Below are 17,499 nucleotides of genomic sequence, written 5' to 3'. Positions count from 1 at the left end.
GTAGTTTGCAGTTCATTCTGGTTTGTATTGTTGTGTAACTGGCTGCAATAACTATACATATTCAAAAACCATCTATCCCTCGTGACCAATCACTTTATTTCTGATTTAGTGTCAATCTGATTTGAAATATGGCTGATACCGCAGGCCAAGATTCAGCTAGATACTTTGTTCTACAAATTGTTTTGACCTAAGCAGTCTTCCTAGTTATACTGGCATCCTTAGGAAATCCCCACCTCATATATACTGTGAATTTTCTACATGAATTTCAGATATAAAAATCTATCAGAAGTGAGAGAGTTTTATAAACTACATCAAATTTATGGACCCTCAAAGTGAACAAGTGCTGAAGGATTTTTCTGAAATTAATAATTGTTTTGCAAAAGTCTTCAGAATAAATTTTGCATAATTTATAGAATCATAGAATTATGGAATATCCTGAGTTGGAAGGTTATTGAGTCCAACTTCTGGCCCTGTACAAGACATCACAAGGATCACACCCAGTGCCTGAGAGCGTGGTCCAAATGCATCTTGAACTTCATCAGACTTGGTGCTGTGACCACTTCCCTGGGGGACTTTTTCCAGTGCCCATCCACTCTGGGTGAAGAGCCTTTTCCTGATATCTAACCTAAACCTCCCCTGACTCAGTGTCATTTCCTCAAGTGCTCTCACTGGTCAGCACAGAGTAGAGATCAGTGCCTGTCCGTCCTCTTCTCCTCACAAGAAGCTGGAACTGCAGTGAGGTCTCCCCTCAGTCTCCTCTTCTCCAGGCTGGACAGACCAAGTGACCTCAGCTGCTCCTCACACGGCTTCCCCTCAAGGACCTTCACCATCCTCATGGCCCTCCTTTGGACACTCTCTAACAGTTTATTGTCCTTTTTATATTGTGGCACCCAAAACTGCCCCCAGCACTGGAGGTGAGGCTGCCCCAGCCCAGAGCAGAGCAGGACAATCCCCTCCCTTGCCTGGCTGGCCATGTTGTGCCTGATGCCCCCCAGGACACGGGTGGCCCTGCTGGCTGCCAGGGCACTGCTGGCTCAGATTCACCTTGACATGGACCAGGAGCCCAGGTCCCTTTCCGCAGTGCTGCTCTCCAGCCTCTTGTTCTTCAGTCCATACATCCAGGTTTGCCCCATCCCAGGTGCAGAATTCAGCACTTTGCCCATGTTAAATTTCATACGATTGGTGATTGCCTATCTCTCCAATAAAAAGTGACAGGAATAACAATCTTTAATCATAAGATAAATTAAAATGTCTCAAATTTAGCAGAATGAATAAAATTCAGCAACATTTGTGAAATATATGGGTTTGAAGTGTCGATATTACATAGCTAATATATGGGAGGTAAGAAGGAGGAAATTGCAATGCACATGGTTTAATTGAAAATGTATCCTTCGACAAATTATTTTCAGATAGGTTGGCAGATGTTCTTCTGAAGATCCTAGCTGGTTTTTGAAAATGTCTGCAATTTTCCATAAATCAGAATCTCTACATAAAATGTAAAATAGACTAAACCATAATAATTCATGTTGCTATAATCCTGAAGACAGTATTCCTTTAATGTTTGCAATCGTTTTATAGTATTAATTAATAGTATCAATAAAGCTGTGTGAAGTTTTATATATTTTGCTCTTTTAGACAATAAACACATTGCATGGAGTAATAGAACCATGCTATATATTTTTTTTTTAAAGAATCCTTGCGTGTAAAAAAGGAATACAAAATATGAATTATGAATCTACAGTTCTGTTGTTAATTGGAGCTGGGAAAAAAGTCCATTATACTGTAACATTGAGGTGAACTGCTGAATAACACTGTACACTAAATGATATTTTCTATGCATGGATCAAAAATTATTAGAAAATTATTTCTTAAAGCAAGCTGAATGTTTGGGTCAGTAGCTGAAGTAGAACAGTGAGTCTGTTTTAACATAGTAATTCAGGTAGGTTAGGTCAAAAAGACGGGCTACTCCCCAAATTATTTTCTATGCTTTATTATGGATGGGATCAGAAAGACAGCAATAATGTTAGTACAGGTGAGTTAGTGATAGGACACAGAGAACTTGTTGGGCCTGTATTGTCACTTCTGTTCTTTCAGAGCTTACAGGGCATGGATGCAAGTGCAGAATGAACACCAGGTATGATTTTATCAGGAAGTCTGGCTGGGGCACAATGTTTTTTTCAGGATCATTTCTAAGAGGCCAATGCATTGAATAACAGAGGTCCAAGAGAATGGTTCAGTGGTTTGTGATCACTTTTTTAAAAGCTGTCTTGCAGACCAAAAAGCAATCTGCAAACTTTGATAACATGGTGGTTCCAGTGGCTTGCCTCGTATCTCTGTTGTGGTTATAGGTACACAGATTTAATACTTTATGGATTGAATCTCCAAGCAAGGCTTTTATATGTACCTTGGTTGGAGTAGCTGCTATTTTCCCTCTCTGGTGTTTTGCCAAGTAATTCTGTGGAGATTTAAGTTAGTCTAGGGGGTGTCTTTGGGTAGGGTGCTACCTGCTTCATTCTAATTTATAAGAGTTCTGAGTTTGGAACTTTGTCGTTTTGAGATCACAGGTGTAACATAAGGGAAAAGAAAGACACAGCTGGTTTTGCTGATCAGAAAATGGATGTTACTGAAGTCAGAGAATGCCACAGCACTAAATGTGTTAGAAAGAGCTGTTTCAGAAAAGAAAGATCCAATCTCATGGTTTTGTGTCTGTTTTTTTTGAGCCTCTGTGCTTTCAGTTATACTGGGAAGGGAAACTGTGAAAATACTTGCAAAGCTGCTTCATTTTTCTCCCAAAGTGTATCAAAATTGTAGTTACATTTTTCCCTGAGTCACTAAGTTTAATATGACTTTAAATGAACTAATTCATTAGATACTACAGAAGGAGGTAAAGTGGTTTTCCAGACTTGTTTGAAAGAAAAGCTGAATATTGCTACTAGTTGTTAGCATGCTCGAGGATAGGGGCGAGATGCTTTATAAACTCCAAATTAAATAAGGTTCCTGTGGTAAAAATAAAATTATTTTTTAATTCTGATCAGCAGTATGTAAAAGAGAAATGGGGGAGATGATTGGTAAGTGAGGGAGCAGAACTGGAATAAAGACATTAATCTGATTGCCTTAACACGTTATTATTCACTGTACCCATGAAGGAAGAGTATTTGAACAGAAACAGATACATGTTCTTGTTACTGAAGGCAGCCCTGTATGTTGGAATGATTTTAAATGTGAGCAAGAAAACAAAGACAAGTGAACTTTGTTGGCATTATATTGATGCTGAGACTTTCAGTGGAACTGCTGGAATCTGCAGAACTGTCACAATATTAGGCTGGAATTAATAAGAACTTTGAAGGTAAAAATAGGCTTTATAAAACTGAAAGTTGAGTCTAAAGGAAAGCAATAATAGCTTCATATTGGGAGTAATTTTGTCCCTTTTATTCCTAAATGAAAATCTGAGAATATTCCATTTAAGTAGCTTCTATAATATAAATACGTCAGTGATATTGTAGATCTCCTTCACAAAAAACATTGCAGACCTATGACACCATGCTTGAAAAGAAAACAAACAAGTTTTGGGCTATGTTAAAATCATCTGAAAGACAGGTAATTATCACCTGAATATGAAAAGAGGATCACGAGATAAGTGCAATATGCATGTGTTAGCCTACAATGTTTAGCATTTGTTATAACTATTCCTTTTGTAAAATTATTTTTCTAAAGTATATTCTGATTACAAAAATTTATTATTCGCATACCCCTACTTTTACCCTATTTTCACACCATTATCTGCAAAAAAAAAAAAATTCTCAGGTAGTCAGCACAAAATTCTATGCTGGTTTACTTGTGCAGAAAATATTTTAAATGGTTTTAGATTTCTTCCGTACTACAGGGTTTGTTGGGTTTTTTTGAGGGTTGGTTGATTTTTTTACATTCTGTTGTTCTTTAAGTGATATTTGATCACTTCTACATTATCCTACAAAAGTAGAATAACAATCCACAGTATAGTCCATGTAAGGCATAGAAAAAGTTTTATTATTGCTAAAAAGCAGTGCACTAGAAAAAGAGTAAAAACACCAAGGTCTCTAACTCAGCCTTATTGGTGTATAGTCCCAGACTGTTGTCAAAGGAACCTTTATTGTTACTTTATCTTAAACATATAATATGCATATTGGATGACAAATGTCCCTTTAATAAATTCCAGTAATCAAAAATCTGAGGCCCAGCAAAATGAGAGAGAGAAAGGAAATAACTAGACCAAAGTGTGTTACTTGCATTGCATATCTGCTTGCAGGATGGGGGAAATAATGAAATTGTGGTAATACGTTGTTTCCTCTCTACTAACATTGACTGTGTGTTCTGTACTAAGAAATGTCATTAGTTGATGTTGGTTTCTGGTTCTTATTTTTATAAATATCTTGAACACTGCCTGTCTTTTCAGAAGAAGTTAATTACTTAGGTGCATTTTAGTAACAAGCTTGAAATAACTCACTTAGAAAAAATATTGATTTATTTAAGGAAAACCTTCCATCTTGGCATACTTATGTGTACAAGCATATATAGTTTTACAGTATTTAACTCAATCTTGCAGCAGCATTTTAATTAATTCTTTATCAGATGTTCACATACTTTTCATGATAAAGATATAAGAAGTCTTCTTTTTATCTCCTACATAAGGTGGTATTTTTCCAACTTTTTAAAACAGAAAACTGAAAATTTGTTTTTACAGTCATATGCATACATTTTTTAGTGGCTCACATCAGTATAGGATCTGAATTTCTGTCTTTATCTCCTCTCCCTGCACTTTTTTCTTTAAGTGCTGCAAACTAAGGGTTATCTATCCCTGTATGGCAAGCCTGAAAGAAGTACAGGAATAAGCTAGGAGTCTGATGTTGCTATCAGTCTCCTGGAAGGTCTTTTCCTGCTAATTTGGAAAGAAAATAGAATTTTTTTCAGAAATAATTAGAATATGTCCTCTGTAGGCCTGTGAGCATGTTTGAAAGCAATAGTGCTGCTGCACGTGGAGCAATATGATAAGATTGTACAGTTGCCTAAGTTCAGAGAGGGGTTTTGAGTGACTTCTTATAATGTAATTTTGGCAACATTATTGGTAGAGAACAAAGGACTGGAGAATCAGAACACTGAAGAAAAAGAGTAGAGAAATGGAAGGTTTTATGTTGGTCAAAGGGTACTTTAAAGGGATGTTGTACTAAGCTGAGGGAACATAAATAGGGGTATGAAGCTATGTCAAGGGAAGAAATTCTGAGTAGATGTGTGTAAATAGGTAGTTTAGGGACTGAAATAGTCCACTGGAAGTGATGAAGGAGAAGGAGCTTTTGGACTCCTTATTTTCCACTGTAGCCTCTAGACATGAAGAGGCCTGCTTTGCCTTCTGCTCTGTACTGCGTAGAGGTGAGCTGTGAACCATGCTGCTTCTTTATTTCAAAAACTTATTATTCATACCATGTGACTCATGCCAGCTGTAGGAGTTGAAGGGATTACCATTGGAGCAGCATGAATTCCTTGTCCTTTGTGTGTGTTTTCAAATACTACATATTTTTAGGTTTTAGAGATCCGAGTTAAAGTGTGTTTTTTGTTGTAGAAAGACAGAAGTTATCACTAAGCAACCTTAACTCTGTGCTTATGACATTTTTATCTCTGTATATTCAGATTCCATACAAAACAGTTAAATAATGTTTAGGTTTAGTTCAGCTAAGCCTGTTGGGCATCCTGGGAATTTTGGGGCATTTCTTCATATGCATCTTGAGAAGTTTCATTGCATGTTTTTCTCCGTTAGGAATTTCCAGCATTTCCCCAGTCAGGGGAGTTTTGGTTTTGTACAAAAAAGTAAAACTTTTCTGGAAAGGTAGGAAAGAAACCATCATTTTGTATAATAACAAAAAGTTGAAGACTGTGTCAGTGTGTTGTGTAAGGGAAGCCATCTTCACTCTTCATCTGGCTGAATGTGTAACCAGCATTTTGGCGAGAGTCTGAGGGTGAAAGATGGGTGGTTTTCCATGATATTGTTTTACTGACTGTTATTAAAGTAATTGCAGTCAAAATGAATTACAAGAGAAATAGTCTTCAGTAACAATGAGCAAGACTTGGACTTTTTCTGGATTTTGTAGGGCTTTCTTCCTAGAAAGATTACGGGGTTTCCGTAACCAAAACTCAAGTGCTTTTGTCTTTTTCCTGCATGATGCTACATTAAATTAGTTTTTTTCAAGTAATCTTTTTAGTAATCATTTTTGTATATATTTTTAATTTTTATCACATTTCTCCAAATAATTTTTATAGTACTTTATGTCTACAGCTGTACTACCAGAAAAGAAGTCATTGTAAGTTGCTTAATGTTTCAGTGAAAACAAAAACTAAGTAAAGAAAATACATAGTTCATGTTGCATGATCAAAAGTTGCTAAATTGTCCTATATTTTCCAGAAATTAAAATAAATTCTGCAGTCATGCAGCTGTCTATTTAGTTCCCAGCATGCTGGAAACAGAAACAGATCTTTCCAGCTTAGCTGGAAAGCTACTTTCACAGAAACAATGACTAAATAAGACACTAGTACAGACTACAAGCAAGGTGTTCTTGCAGTTGTCTCCCTTTAACACATTTTCCAACATGCAATGATTTGCCTTCCCCAGCTATGAGGTAAGTAAACACCGATTTAGACATAATAAAACTTTGAACTGATTTGTGACTCATCCCTGCATTAAAGACAAAGGGTGTTTTTCTCCTTTTCCTGGCCACCCTCTATAGGATACAGCTGAGAAATTCTATTTAACATCAGCTGAAATTACTGAAAGCTCTTTGGCTAAATTCAGAAGTTAGATCAAGCAGGTTTTGTCTTTGAACTATGCTCTGAACAGAATAAAGTTTTTTTTTCCTTTGCCTTGGCATTAAATGAGATATCACCTATTAATTTTCCACAATCAAAGCAGTGAGAGTATTAGCATCAAAAGAAATCAACAAATAATAAATTATTCTTCTTCAAACTGACTTCCTTTGCACCTGATCTTCTATAAGGCAATACTGCATGTACATGTTAGAGTAGTAGACAAGTCTTTACAAGATTGTAGCTTGATTTCTCAGTTTTGTTATCTGTATTCTAAAATATTATTTATGATATATTGTGCAAAAATTAAACCTAGTCTGAATTGTTTACACATTCCACTGATGTTACTCAGATTAGTGTTTATTATTTATTAAGGATATTTTCCATAATATTGTTAATATATATGTTAATTATTTCCTGTAATGTTAAATGTCCTTAATCTGCATACACTGCTCTTCATAACTACAGTTTCATTAACAAAGTGGGGAGAGAATGTGTTTGTACCTGCATACAGCTTTTTAATCAGTAGCTTCTCTCTTTCTCCTTTAACTTTTCTAATATGGCTTTTTTATTAATAATCCTTTACAGAAAAAACAGAGAACGAAGGATCTGTCCCAGCTGTTTCATTCATACAATCCATATGATCATAAGGTAAGAAAAAAGTATAATATCTGAGTTTGATGTTAAGAAAAATTCCAAACATTTGTGGTAACTATATTTCTTGTTTAATTCAAAATTGAGGAGAAATTGTAAAATAGAAAGCACTGAGCATGTTACTTAAATTTTGCTAGCACGTAAGTGTTTCTTTATTTCTTTAAGCCAAGCTTGAAAAAGTGCATTTTCTGATTTGTAAAACCAATGACTCTCATTAACCTCATAGAAGTATAATTTATAGGCTGGCACTAAGTCCTGCAAAGTGACCACATGTGGTATTGGATTCCCCTCTTTTTTTTCCTCTGTGTTTAGGAACTGTGTTACCCTAGAATATGTTGCTTAGCCTGTTGTGTCAATTAGGCCCTGAGATACATGATACTAGTGAATTATCTATTGATCACAAAAGCATCATTCGAAAAGGCTGCTGTGTGAACAGCCTGGTGGTTGTCTGGGGGAGGAAGTAGAAACACGCATCATTATAACTTGTTTGTAACATCTGGGGAAAAAAGGTCCTTTCTCATTGCAATGTGAAATTAAAAAAAAAAACAAAAGTTGTTACAAGATTTTGGCGAACCAAGAGACAGAGATCACAGTATTTCTGTGCTATAGCTATGTCATGCATGGGGTTCTTCTAGACATTGTGCAGAAGACAGCATTAAGCAGCAGATTGAATGCAAGGAATGTTCAGTAGGTTTTTAAATATTTTCATGGAGCTCCTCCTATCTTTGATACCTCTGTGGTCATATTCTTTTAACAAGTGCACAAAACCCTTTAAAAATTTGTCAGCAGTATGAGATGTCTCTCTCTGCTGCTTCTGTTTTGAGAAGTGTGATTTTGTAAATATCCATTGAAACAAAGAAAGATTTGAAACATTTCTGTTGTTGTTTAGACATTGCAAAGGAAAGTTTTGAACTCTATCTCTTCTTTTCCTGGACATGTACCAAATACATTGGAAAAAACAGCTAGGTTTTATATTTGTGAGAAGAAGGTGGCAGAAGTATGTATGTGCATCTATCTCTGTAGGAACACATGCACGTATATGCAATACATGTGTAACTACACATGTGTCAGTGAGAAACACAGTGTGCAAATGAATGGATTTATCAGGCAGGTTGTTGATGTGAGAGTTCTGTAGTTACTGGCCACTTGAAAATTTAGTTTAAAAATACATTGTAAAACAGCAGTTATATTCCATAGCTTTAACAAGTGTACCTAATTTCAAGTTAAATTCATCTCTTCTTAGTACTTCTTCTATAAATAGTCTCACATTATTTACAAAGACTGCTGATGCTGATATTAATGGCCTGTGAAAATGGTCTTAATGGAGAAACATGAAGAATAAAGAAAACTAGCGTGATGAGATTTTGAATGGGATTGTTGCTCCTTTGAATGGAAGCATTTTAAAGTAAATGTTATAGTAAGTCAATTAAGATCTAGTAAGGTGATGCAACTGGTGAATGAGAAACTTTGATATTCCTCTCCATGTCTTAATTCTCCTGTACAAAACACTTTTTATTCATAGTACAAGGAAATTCCATTATTCTTTTATTAGCACCTTTAATGGAACTTGGCCATTTGTAACTCCTGCTGTTTTCCTGCTCATATCCTTTGTGGCATTATATCAAAGTATTCTCAAATGATTTTGGCTGCAGTTGTGAGGACTTCTGCACTCTTTACAAATTAGTCATCACACAATGTGGAATGGAATATAAATGCTTAAATAGATTCACTTTTGATCTTTGTTTTAGGACCTTAATATATCATTAAAAGTAGTACAATTGTTTGATGGGTGATTTTTATACCTCCACTCTTTTCTTGCTTCCAAGCATATTCTGTGTATATATCTGAGAGTACAAGTGCAGGGGAAAAGGGCAAGTGAAAGTTTGTATTAAAGTTATGGCCTTTCCATATATTCCATTTGACAGTGAAGGTTTTCCTTCTCCTGACTACTTCCTATTTGTAGGCTGCAACAAGCTCACTGCAGATTTCTTGCTCTGTGCTTTTAATTTCCACCTCAGCTTCCAATTTCACAAGTGTTGCAGTTTAGGGAAGGGTTTTTAATTTTTGTGTTAAACCTAACATTAGTTGGGAATTCAGTTATTTCTAGTGGAAGAGTGTATTAGCTTTACTCTATTTCTGTTTTGTTTGATTTACATGGTCAAAGGATTTGAGGGCAGGGCAGGGGCACTTGTTGTTCGCTATTTTGTAGATTATTTTCAGGAAGTGTGAAAAGGAGATTTCACAATGACTTTGTGAAAGCATTGGTGATGCAGGGTCATGGCATGAGTGATTGGAATTAGTGGCTTCCAGGATTATTTCTTTGTTGATTAAACAATTTTTCTCTGAGAACCTTTCTAAAATAGAAGAAAAACTTAAAGGTAAGTTTGTGCTTAGTAGAAGTAGTTAAAACAGATGTGAAATCTCATTAACTACAGTGGCTTAATCGGGATTTGCTACAAAGATTTGACAGTACTTCATCTTTTTAGGATGGGATATCTCATACTAAGGAGAAAAACTAATCAGAAAGTGTTCATTCTTCCATGCTCGCATTTCACTCACTAAACCAGAAAGTGATATTTTGATGAAGTAGCTATACTAACCTTACTAACCTTGTTACAATTTATGCGTGGTCAGGAGGCCAATAGCTTAGAAACGGTAACTGTTCCCCTGAAAATGTAACCTGAATAGATATTTGCCAATCTAGTGTAACTTAGAGCATCCTGAAAGACATTTAAATGCTTGTGGTTCTTCATTTCCAGACGGAAACCCAGCGCTTTTATAGAGGTGGAAACAAGGATTTACTTTCCCTTCCACTTCCAGGTGTTGAGTTTTATCTTTTATCCAATGAGGCCTTAATTTAGCAGCAGAGGAGGCAGAGCTTTCAATTCCTCCTGCAAAAGGAATGGAAAAGCAGGAGATACTCTGCTGATATCAGGGGAGAATTAGCTGAGCTCCTGTATACTTTCATTATTAAACAAGTATAAATTACCATCTACTTGCCCTTCTCATTGTTCATATGAAACCTTTCAACAGCAAATCTCAAAATTGCCCATTATATACTTCTCCTATCCAGGCAGATTTGATCCTCCTCTCTTTAACCTAGTGTTACTAAAATGCTTTAAGAGCCTCTGACTACAGAACCTGCAGGTCTTTCAAATACTGTGCCACAGACAAAAGTTCATTTTATCATCAGTCTTGAATGCCTAGCAAATATATTGAATTCTTCATGTCAGACACATACAAAGAACTGCCTTTTCTCAGTTTTTTCTTCTGTTGTTCTTAAAATAAGTGTCTTCTAAAATTCATTATTTTCAGAACTAAATAATTAGGAAATGCTGAGCAATATCTTGTTCCAGGTGTGTGATTGCCATTTATTCAAACTAATTTCAGTTAGCATGTGTAAAAATACATAGCACTCTCTTTGTAGAAGAAGTCATTCCTTGTTCTGAAATACTTGTTTTTCATTTTTATGGGGAGTAAAAATGTGTATGGGTCTGGCTTTCTTGAGAGTCAAGTTCTGATTGTTGTATAACTTTTCTCTGTTTTATATGCAGTTACACTTTTCTCTGTATATATATATAAAAAAAAAAAGTTAATCTTTTTCTAGGAACATCAGAAAAAGGTGATAAAATTGACATCCTCATAAAGCTGTACCAACAACAGCTTTAGTGTTTTAAAATGTAAAAGTAGATAATTGAGAAGCTATAGTCTGGCCAGTTTCCTGCAAGCTCATTTAATGAAAGAATATGTTTGCACACAAGTAATTTCTGCTGAATGTTTTTTGTGTGTACACTGTGAGCTTTCACTTTTCACACAGTAAGAATTTTATTCTGTCTGAAGGTAGATGGTTAGCTCAGAAATAGTGGAATTGGACCTCTCTCTGAAATGACTCTTGCTCTTTAAAATTTGTGAGCCAGTTTTTTTTTAAAAGCTGGTAAAGTAGTTGTTATAATAGTTTACCTGGACAACAACAGGTTTTATAAGCTTAATAGGAGTTTCAGGATCCAGTATGCACCTAATGGCCAAATTCAGAAGTGCAGAGCCTGGTTCCTTTTCTTTTTGTCAGATGGGTTTAGGTATTCAGTCCTGCCCTGGAGTGATTGTTTAAAACTATAATCCCCAATTTTTGCTCCACAGAAAATTTACATGTTTTAAGAGCAGTATATCAGAACTACTGCACATTTTGCTGCTTTGCTTTCTTGGGAGGATACCCGGGATACCTTAGGGCATGTCCACGCACACCTCTGGGAGAATGGGGCTGTTACAGTGAGAAATCCTCTGAGAGTTGTGCTTAAAACTCAGCTTCAACTATTTGTTTCTGCCTTCTGCAGAACAACAGGGCACGATCTATGAAAAAAATAAGGTCATATATAGCTTTAGAAATTTATTTTAGCATATACTGTATCCAGCTCAGTAAGAAATATAGTCAACACTCATGTGATTTGAAGAGTTTTTTGAGGGATTTTCTCCCAAACTGAAGGTGTGCTCAGGATTAAATAATTAGTTGCTATTTAAAAATGTGCTGTAATTGATGCAATTCTGCTAAAATAATTGTAAAATCTTTAAACCTCATGCTTCTAATGTTCTTTATTAATGTGTTCTGGAAATGTTAAAACACTCAAAAAGCAAAACCCCCTAGCCTGTTTGTTTGTATTGTGATACACAATTAAGTGACAAAAAAGATGTGAAATTTCTTTGTGGTTTTTTTTTTGTTTGTTTGTTTGTTTGTTTGTTTTTTTGTCAGCTTTTAGCCTCATAAGCAATTTTGGGAAGCAGGAAGTTATGTCCTGTTGTCTCTGATAAGGGTACATATATGCATAACTCACTCAAGGAACATTATTGACAAGATTATAGCAAGGCTATTCTTAAGGTACTAATGGCTGCTGCCACTTAGACCTATGATGTTTTCAAGCAATTATTTCAATAGTACACAGACCCTATGCTTAATGGAAAATAAATAATCTAGTGTCAGTTTCCTTAAACTGAGGTTTCTTCTGCTGCATTCTTTAGCTCTCCTGGACAGTTGACACTTAGTGTCAGAAATTTTTTGAAATTACCATTGAAAGAGGCTGTAAGTAATGAGGGGGTGAAACTATTTTCACAGTGAAGCAGGCAGGGGCCACTATGAAACAGGTGGGATGTCTTTTGGCACTGCCTTAGGAGGCATATCTGTATGCTCCATGTGGTTTTCGTTGACAATAACACAGCATATTAACCATAGTAATGCCCAAGGCTGTGGCATTGTTTAGGAATCATCATGGTCACCTGTGAGAAACATAAAATATTGGAAAGCAAGTGTAAAGTGCCAGGTGAAGGGTGAGGGTTTGGAGTCAGCTGGCTTCTGATTAAAAAAACCTGCTAAGTCCTGCATTCCTTCCACCTCTGTGCTGTTCTGGTGGCCTCTGGGAGCAATAGGCTGTGGCAGGAGAATGGAGGGTGTGGTGGTGGCACTGAGAACCAGCAAAACTGTCTTCACCAAGATGAGGACTCTTTAGCTCAACAGCAGAAACAGGGGGGGAAGTCAATCATTTAAGCTGGGACCAGTTTTCTTACTGATAAGCTGCTTCCTTTCATTTTCCATTCCTTTCATTTTTCTCCCATATACAGGGACTCCTTCACAAATAAGCCAATTTGAACAAAAGAAATTCTAATGTCTATTGAATGAAATCACTCTAACTAAAATGCCTGATGTTGGCTAACTTTCTAATGGCATACATCACCACACTACGCTTGTTAATTAGGTCCTAAAACTATTTTTTTGAAGATGTGTCTGCACTGTGGGACTATGGGTTTCATAAGAGGACAATTAAATTGACATGTTGGACACCTGTAGAGTTGGAAGTGTTGCTATGAGAGTAGCTGATATAGGACTACAATGTTGTTGCAACACTAAACATGTGGCAGGTGAGATTAACATCCTTCTGTGTTCATAGTCCCAGATCTCTCAGACTTGGACATCTTATGTGTTTGCTGCTGTCATCTTTAAAACTACTGGCATTAGGACGTGGTTTGTTTTACATGTGAGGCATGGCAGCTAGCATGTTTACGTAAACCAAATTTGGATGATTTTTGGAAATGGGAAATTACAGAACTGCTGAAAACCACAAGCAATTCTTAATGTTTTTCATAAGGGCAGTAATGTTTCTCAGTTATTAACTGTGTTTTGTAAGATGTGTGGTGGAAGTACTATGAATGTGTAGGTTTTACTTTTGAGCCAGAAAAAAAGAAAGCAGTTTTGTGGTACTCTGTCAGCCTTCAGATTTTTTTGGTAATTACTTGGATATATGATGCTGGAAAATAACAAAAATCCTTTTAACCTGCTTTCCATTTATTCCAGGAACAGCATTGTACTAAATTGTAAGGCAACTGTGAGGTTGCAATGCCTGTGATATAAGCCATGATCTGAATTTTCTAAAGGAAGTGCTCTGAATTGTTGTTTTGTAAGATGAAAAGGTTTTTTAGGTTATTGCTGAAAAGGGCCAGAGCCTTTTGCTATCTCCTGCCTTGAAATAGATTTTGGGTTTAATTTAAAATCTCAGATGTCAGATATGACCGCTTTTTATGGAAATACTCTTATTGTAACCTACATCCATTCTTCTCTGTTCTCTTCTCTCATGTTCAGAGCTGCTGTTTGGAGGAGGTTACATAAAGCTGTTTTGTGCTCTTGATATGATGTGAGGCTTCAAAGAAGACTACTGAAAGAGAAAAGCAATTTCTATTTGGAAGAGCCATGCAGTGGCCTCGTGCTAATGGCACACTTGAGCATTACTTGATGATAGTGAAGAAAATCTAATTGCCTCAAAAGCTCCTGCTTATTCTTGACTTAACTCTAAGCTACATTGAAGTTTGTGCCATCTGTAACACAGACCAAGCTAATGCAGAGATAGTTTAGAAAGGGCTGCTCATATACCAGGAGTTGTTTCAGGAGTTGTAGAGAATTGTAGAGAATAGGCAAAGAAACAAGGCAAGCTCTGCAACAAAAGGGCTTACTTCTCCATTGTATATGCTGTAGAAAAATCCATATTTGCTCTGCCTTAATTCTGTAGTCGAAGTGTTGTGATTAAAGACTTGCAGTCTTATTTGAAGTGCATATTGCATTCAGAAAATCAAGAAACAAAGAACCCAATTACTGAATTTATTCCTCTAAAAGCAATGCTTTATCGGTTGGTTTTGTTTTAGACAAAACCTAGAATATATACAGACAAGTATATATATTATTAGTAGATATGATTAATATTTTGCTTAAAACCATATTTAATGATAGTAACTTCTGCTGTAGATAGACATTTAAAGCATCTAACCTTGTCTGATGCTAACTGAATTGTTTGGGATTGTTACCTCTATGCCAAAACGGAGGCTTTTCCTGTTTTAGGATAGAGAGGTGTTTTTTCTATCTTTTTTAGATGGCCTTTCAAAAAATTGTTTAACAATAGTCTGTTAAATCATGTTTATATCTATACACAAAGGTGTATGTGTGCTACATGTTAATGTATGTGCTTAGGTGTTGAACAAGGTTTCACAGGTACCAATCTATTACTGAAATGTCTTCATTAGTCATCTTGAGAACAGTTTTAATAAATGAACTGATGAAATCCACATATATTCCTCACCCCATGTAAAAACATGTATACACTTCTCCAGTTAAACAGTTGTGAAAATAGTGCTTATGTACTTCACAGTTTTTCTCCTTGGTACAGCTTGCAAATGCTACCTGGTATAGTAGATTGCCTGAAATAAGGATATTCTACCTCCAAAAAATATTGAAACATAAAATGAGAGACAAGTTTTACAGTGACATTAAATACATGCCATATCAGCTTAAGGGAAACAAATTCATTGAGGCACATTAATCCTCTTGTTATTTTCCAGAGAAAGACATTTTGCCTTTTGCTCCATGTCTTGTATCATTTATGTACCTTGTCCATCATTGATTGATCTGATACTGAGACAAAAAATACAAAAAAGAAGGGTTTTAGGGTTTTTCAAATTAGTTGCTGGAAAACCTTGGCATCACAAGAAATAAACAGGCTTGACCTTGTTACAGTTTTTTAAAGCTCCCTTCAATCTTGTGTTAGCATCAAAATCACATCAAAATGTGATGGATTGTATAAATACCATGGGCATTTCAAGTTCAGGTATCTTTACTTCTCTATTCTTTAAGACTACATTGGACTTCTACCTTTGCAGTTTGTAGCGGATTGGATTTCCTGGTTATCTCCCACCCTCTTCTCATTTCCAACCCCTCTCTCTTTATTTATTCTATTGCCTTTTCTCCCCCCAAGAAATAAAAGGGATTCTTTGTTTCTATCTAACTATTCTTTCTTTAACACCTTCTTCAGGTACTAACATTGCATTCGCACTCTATTTTTGTTCACCTGCCCTTCTGTTTTTCTTGGTTACTTTCCTCTTTATGGAGCCCCTTAGTATTAAGCTGTACTTTGTCATGGCATTAAAGCGGCTGTGGGAGAGGAAGGCATCAAGTGTAGCAGTGCATGAGCACAGTGTTGTGGAAACCCATCCACAGAGGTGGTAGTAAAGCTCCCCATTATCCAAACATTGCAACTGATGTAAGTACTCATATGACCAAGCTCTGGCCTGCTTTTAACTAAGCACTTACCAGGAGATCAAAGTTTTGGGAACTTCACTGGTAGGTTTGATAACTGTCTTTGTGTTTTGATCTCCATCTTCTCACTGGAAAATTGTGTACTGTAATTAATTTGACATAGTATTTAAAATTTTAGTTGTTAATCAAGTAGCCGTCAGTACTTTTATTACTGGAATATTTTGAGTAGTCGTCTGGTACCCCAAATCTTGGGTAAGATTTTTACTTTCTTCCATGGAGTGACGATATTCCATTTCTATTTCTTCTTCATTATTCCTTTTATTGACCCTTTGACATAAAGTTGTGGAGGAGGTGTGGATTTTATGGCTTTTTGTCTGAAAATAAGGTATAATCTTCTGCACAGTCCTGCATATATGCACATACACATATGCACGAAACTCCATAATTAACAAAACCTTTGATTTGAGATTGATTCCAAGTATCATCCGGAAACAATCTGGTATATTTTGCATAAATCATACAGGGATAGGATCACATTTTTCCCCATTTGGAATAAGTCAGTGCTGGCTACTTATTCTATCTTCTGCTGTCATTTAAACTGTTGGAACTAGAGATGCTCCATTAGTTGTTTTTTTTGTTATAATTTCCTCTCTGCACTATATTCCACTTAAAAGCATGAAGAGAGGTTAGTTACACAGTTGAAAAGAGAAGTCTCAGTAAAGTGGCCATGTAAAACAGATATAATTTGCTTTACACAGGAAACTAATTCTGCTGTCTCTCCATGCGGTGTGGTTTGGCCACTGTCAGTGTGAGCTCAAGAGCTCAGCTTTGAAGGGCAGCTGGAGGAGGAGTCAGAATCTGCCAGCAATCCACTGGATTTTCCATGCATAATCTAGGTGATTGTCCTAGCTGTGTGTGAAATTCAGGGTTCTCTCAAACATGCTGTCCGTGGTTTTGCACTCAGTGTGCCTGTGTTGGAGGGAAACTCTCATGATCTTAGGGGACAGAGAGTGGTTGTATTTAGATGTAATTAGACAAGCATCCTGTGGCTTCTACCAATTGCTCATCCTTTCTGAGAATTGTGGAATGAGTGCTGGATGATGTCAGTTTTCTGACATGTATACACTGTATACATGTTTACAGCAAAATTGGCAACATTACGTTAAACGTCACAGATACTGACATTTACTACTGTGTGAATTACGGTAGGCTTCAAAGACTTCCAGACCTTGGGCAAGGATGGAGACTCTGAGACAGCAGACTTTGAGTCTACCTGCCGTGTGAACGTACCACGGAGGTTTGGGTTCCAGTTCGAGGTGAAAGAAGCATCTTAAACACACAACTCAATTTCATCTGTACTCGAGCTTTAGTGCATCAGGAGGAAGGGGTGATCTGTCCGTAGGAAGAGAGGTGCAAACCTGGATTTTATTATCAGTGCGCCTTAACAAAGCCTT

General features: G+C 36.4%; 1 protein-coding gene across 1 annotated transcript in view; it reads left to right on the top strand.

Moving 5' to 3' along the window:
• Window positions 1-17,499, top strand: part of CDKAL1 (CDK5 regulatory subunit associated protein 1 like 1) — a 380,101-nt gene that overhangs the window by 282,863 nt on the left and 79,739 nt on the right. Inside the window, exon 13 of the mRNA XM_041426743.1 lies at window positions 7,417-7,479. Coding sequence (XP_041282677.1) covers window positions 7,417-7,479 — 63 coding nt within the window. The remainder of the gene's footprint in view (window positions 1-7,416; window positions 7,480-17,499) is intronic.

The sequence above is a fragment of the Onychostruthus taczanowskii genome, unplaced genomic scaffold (assembly GCF_017590055.1).
Source record: "Onychostruthus taczanowskii isolate IOZ18803 unplaced genomic scaffold, ASM1759005v1 scaffold94, whole genome shotgun sequence".
Lineage (NCBI taxonomy): Eukaryota > Metazoa > Chordata > Aves > Passeriformes > Passeridae > Onychostruthus > Onychostruthus taczanowskii.
This window is presented reverse-complemented; position numbering and strand designations above follow the sequence as displayed.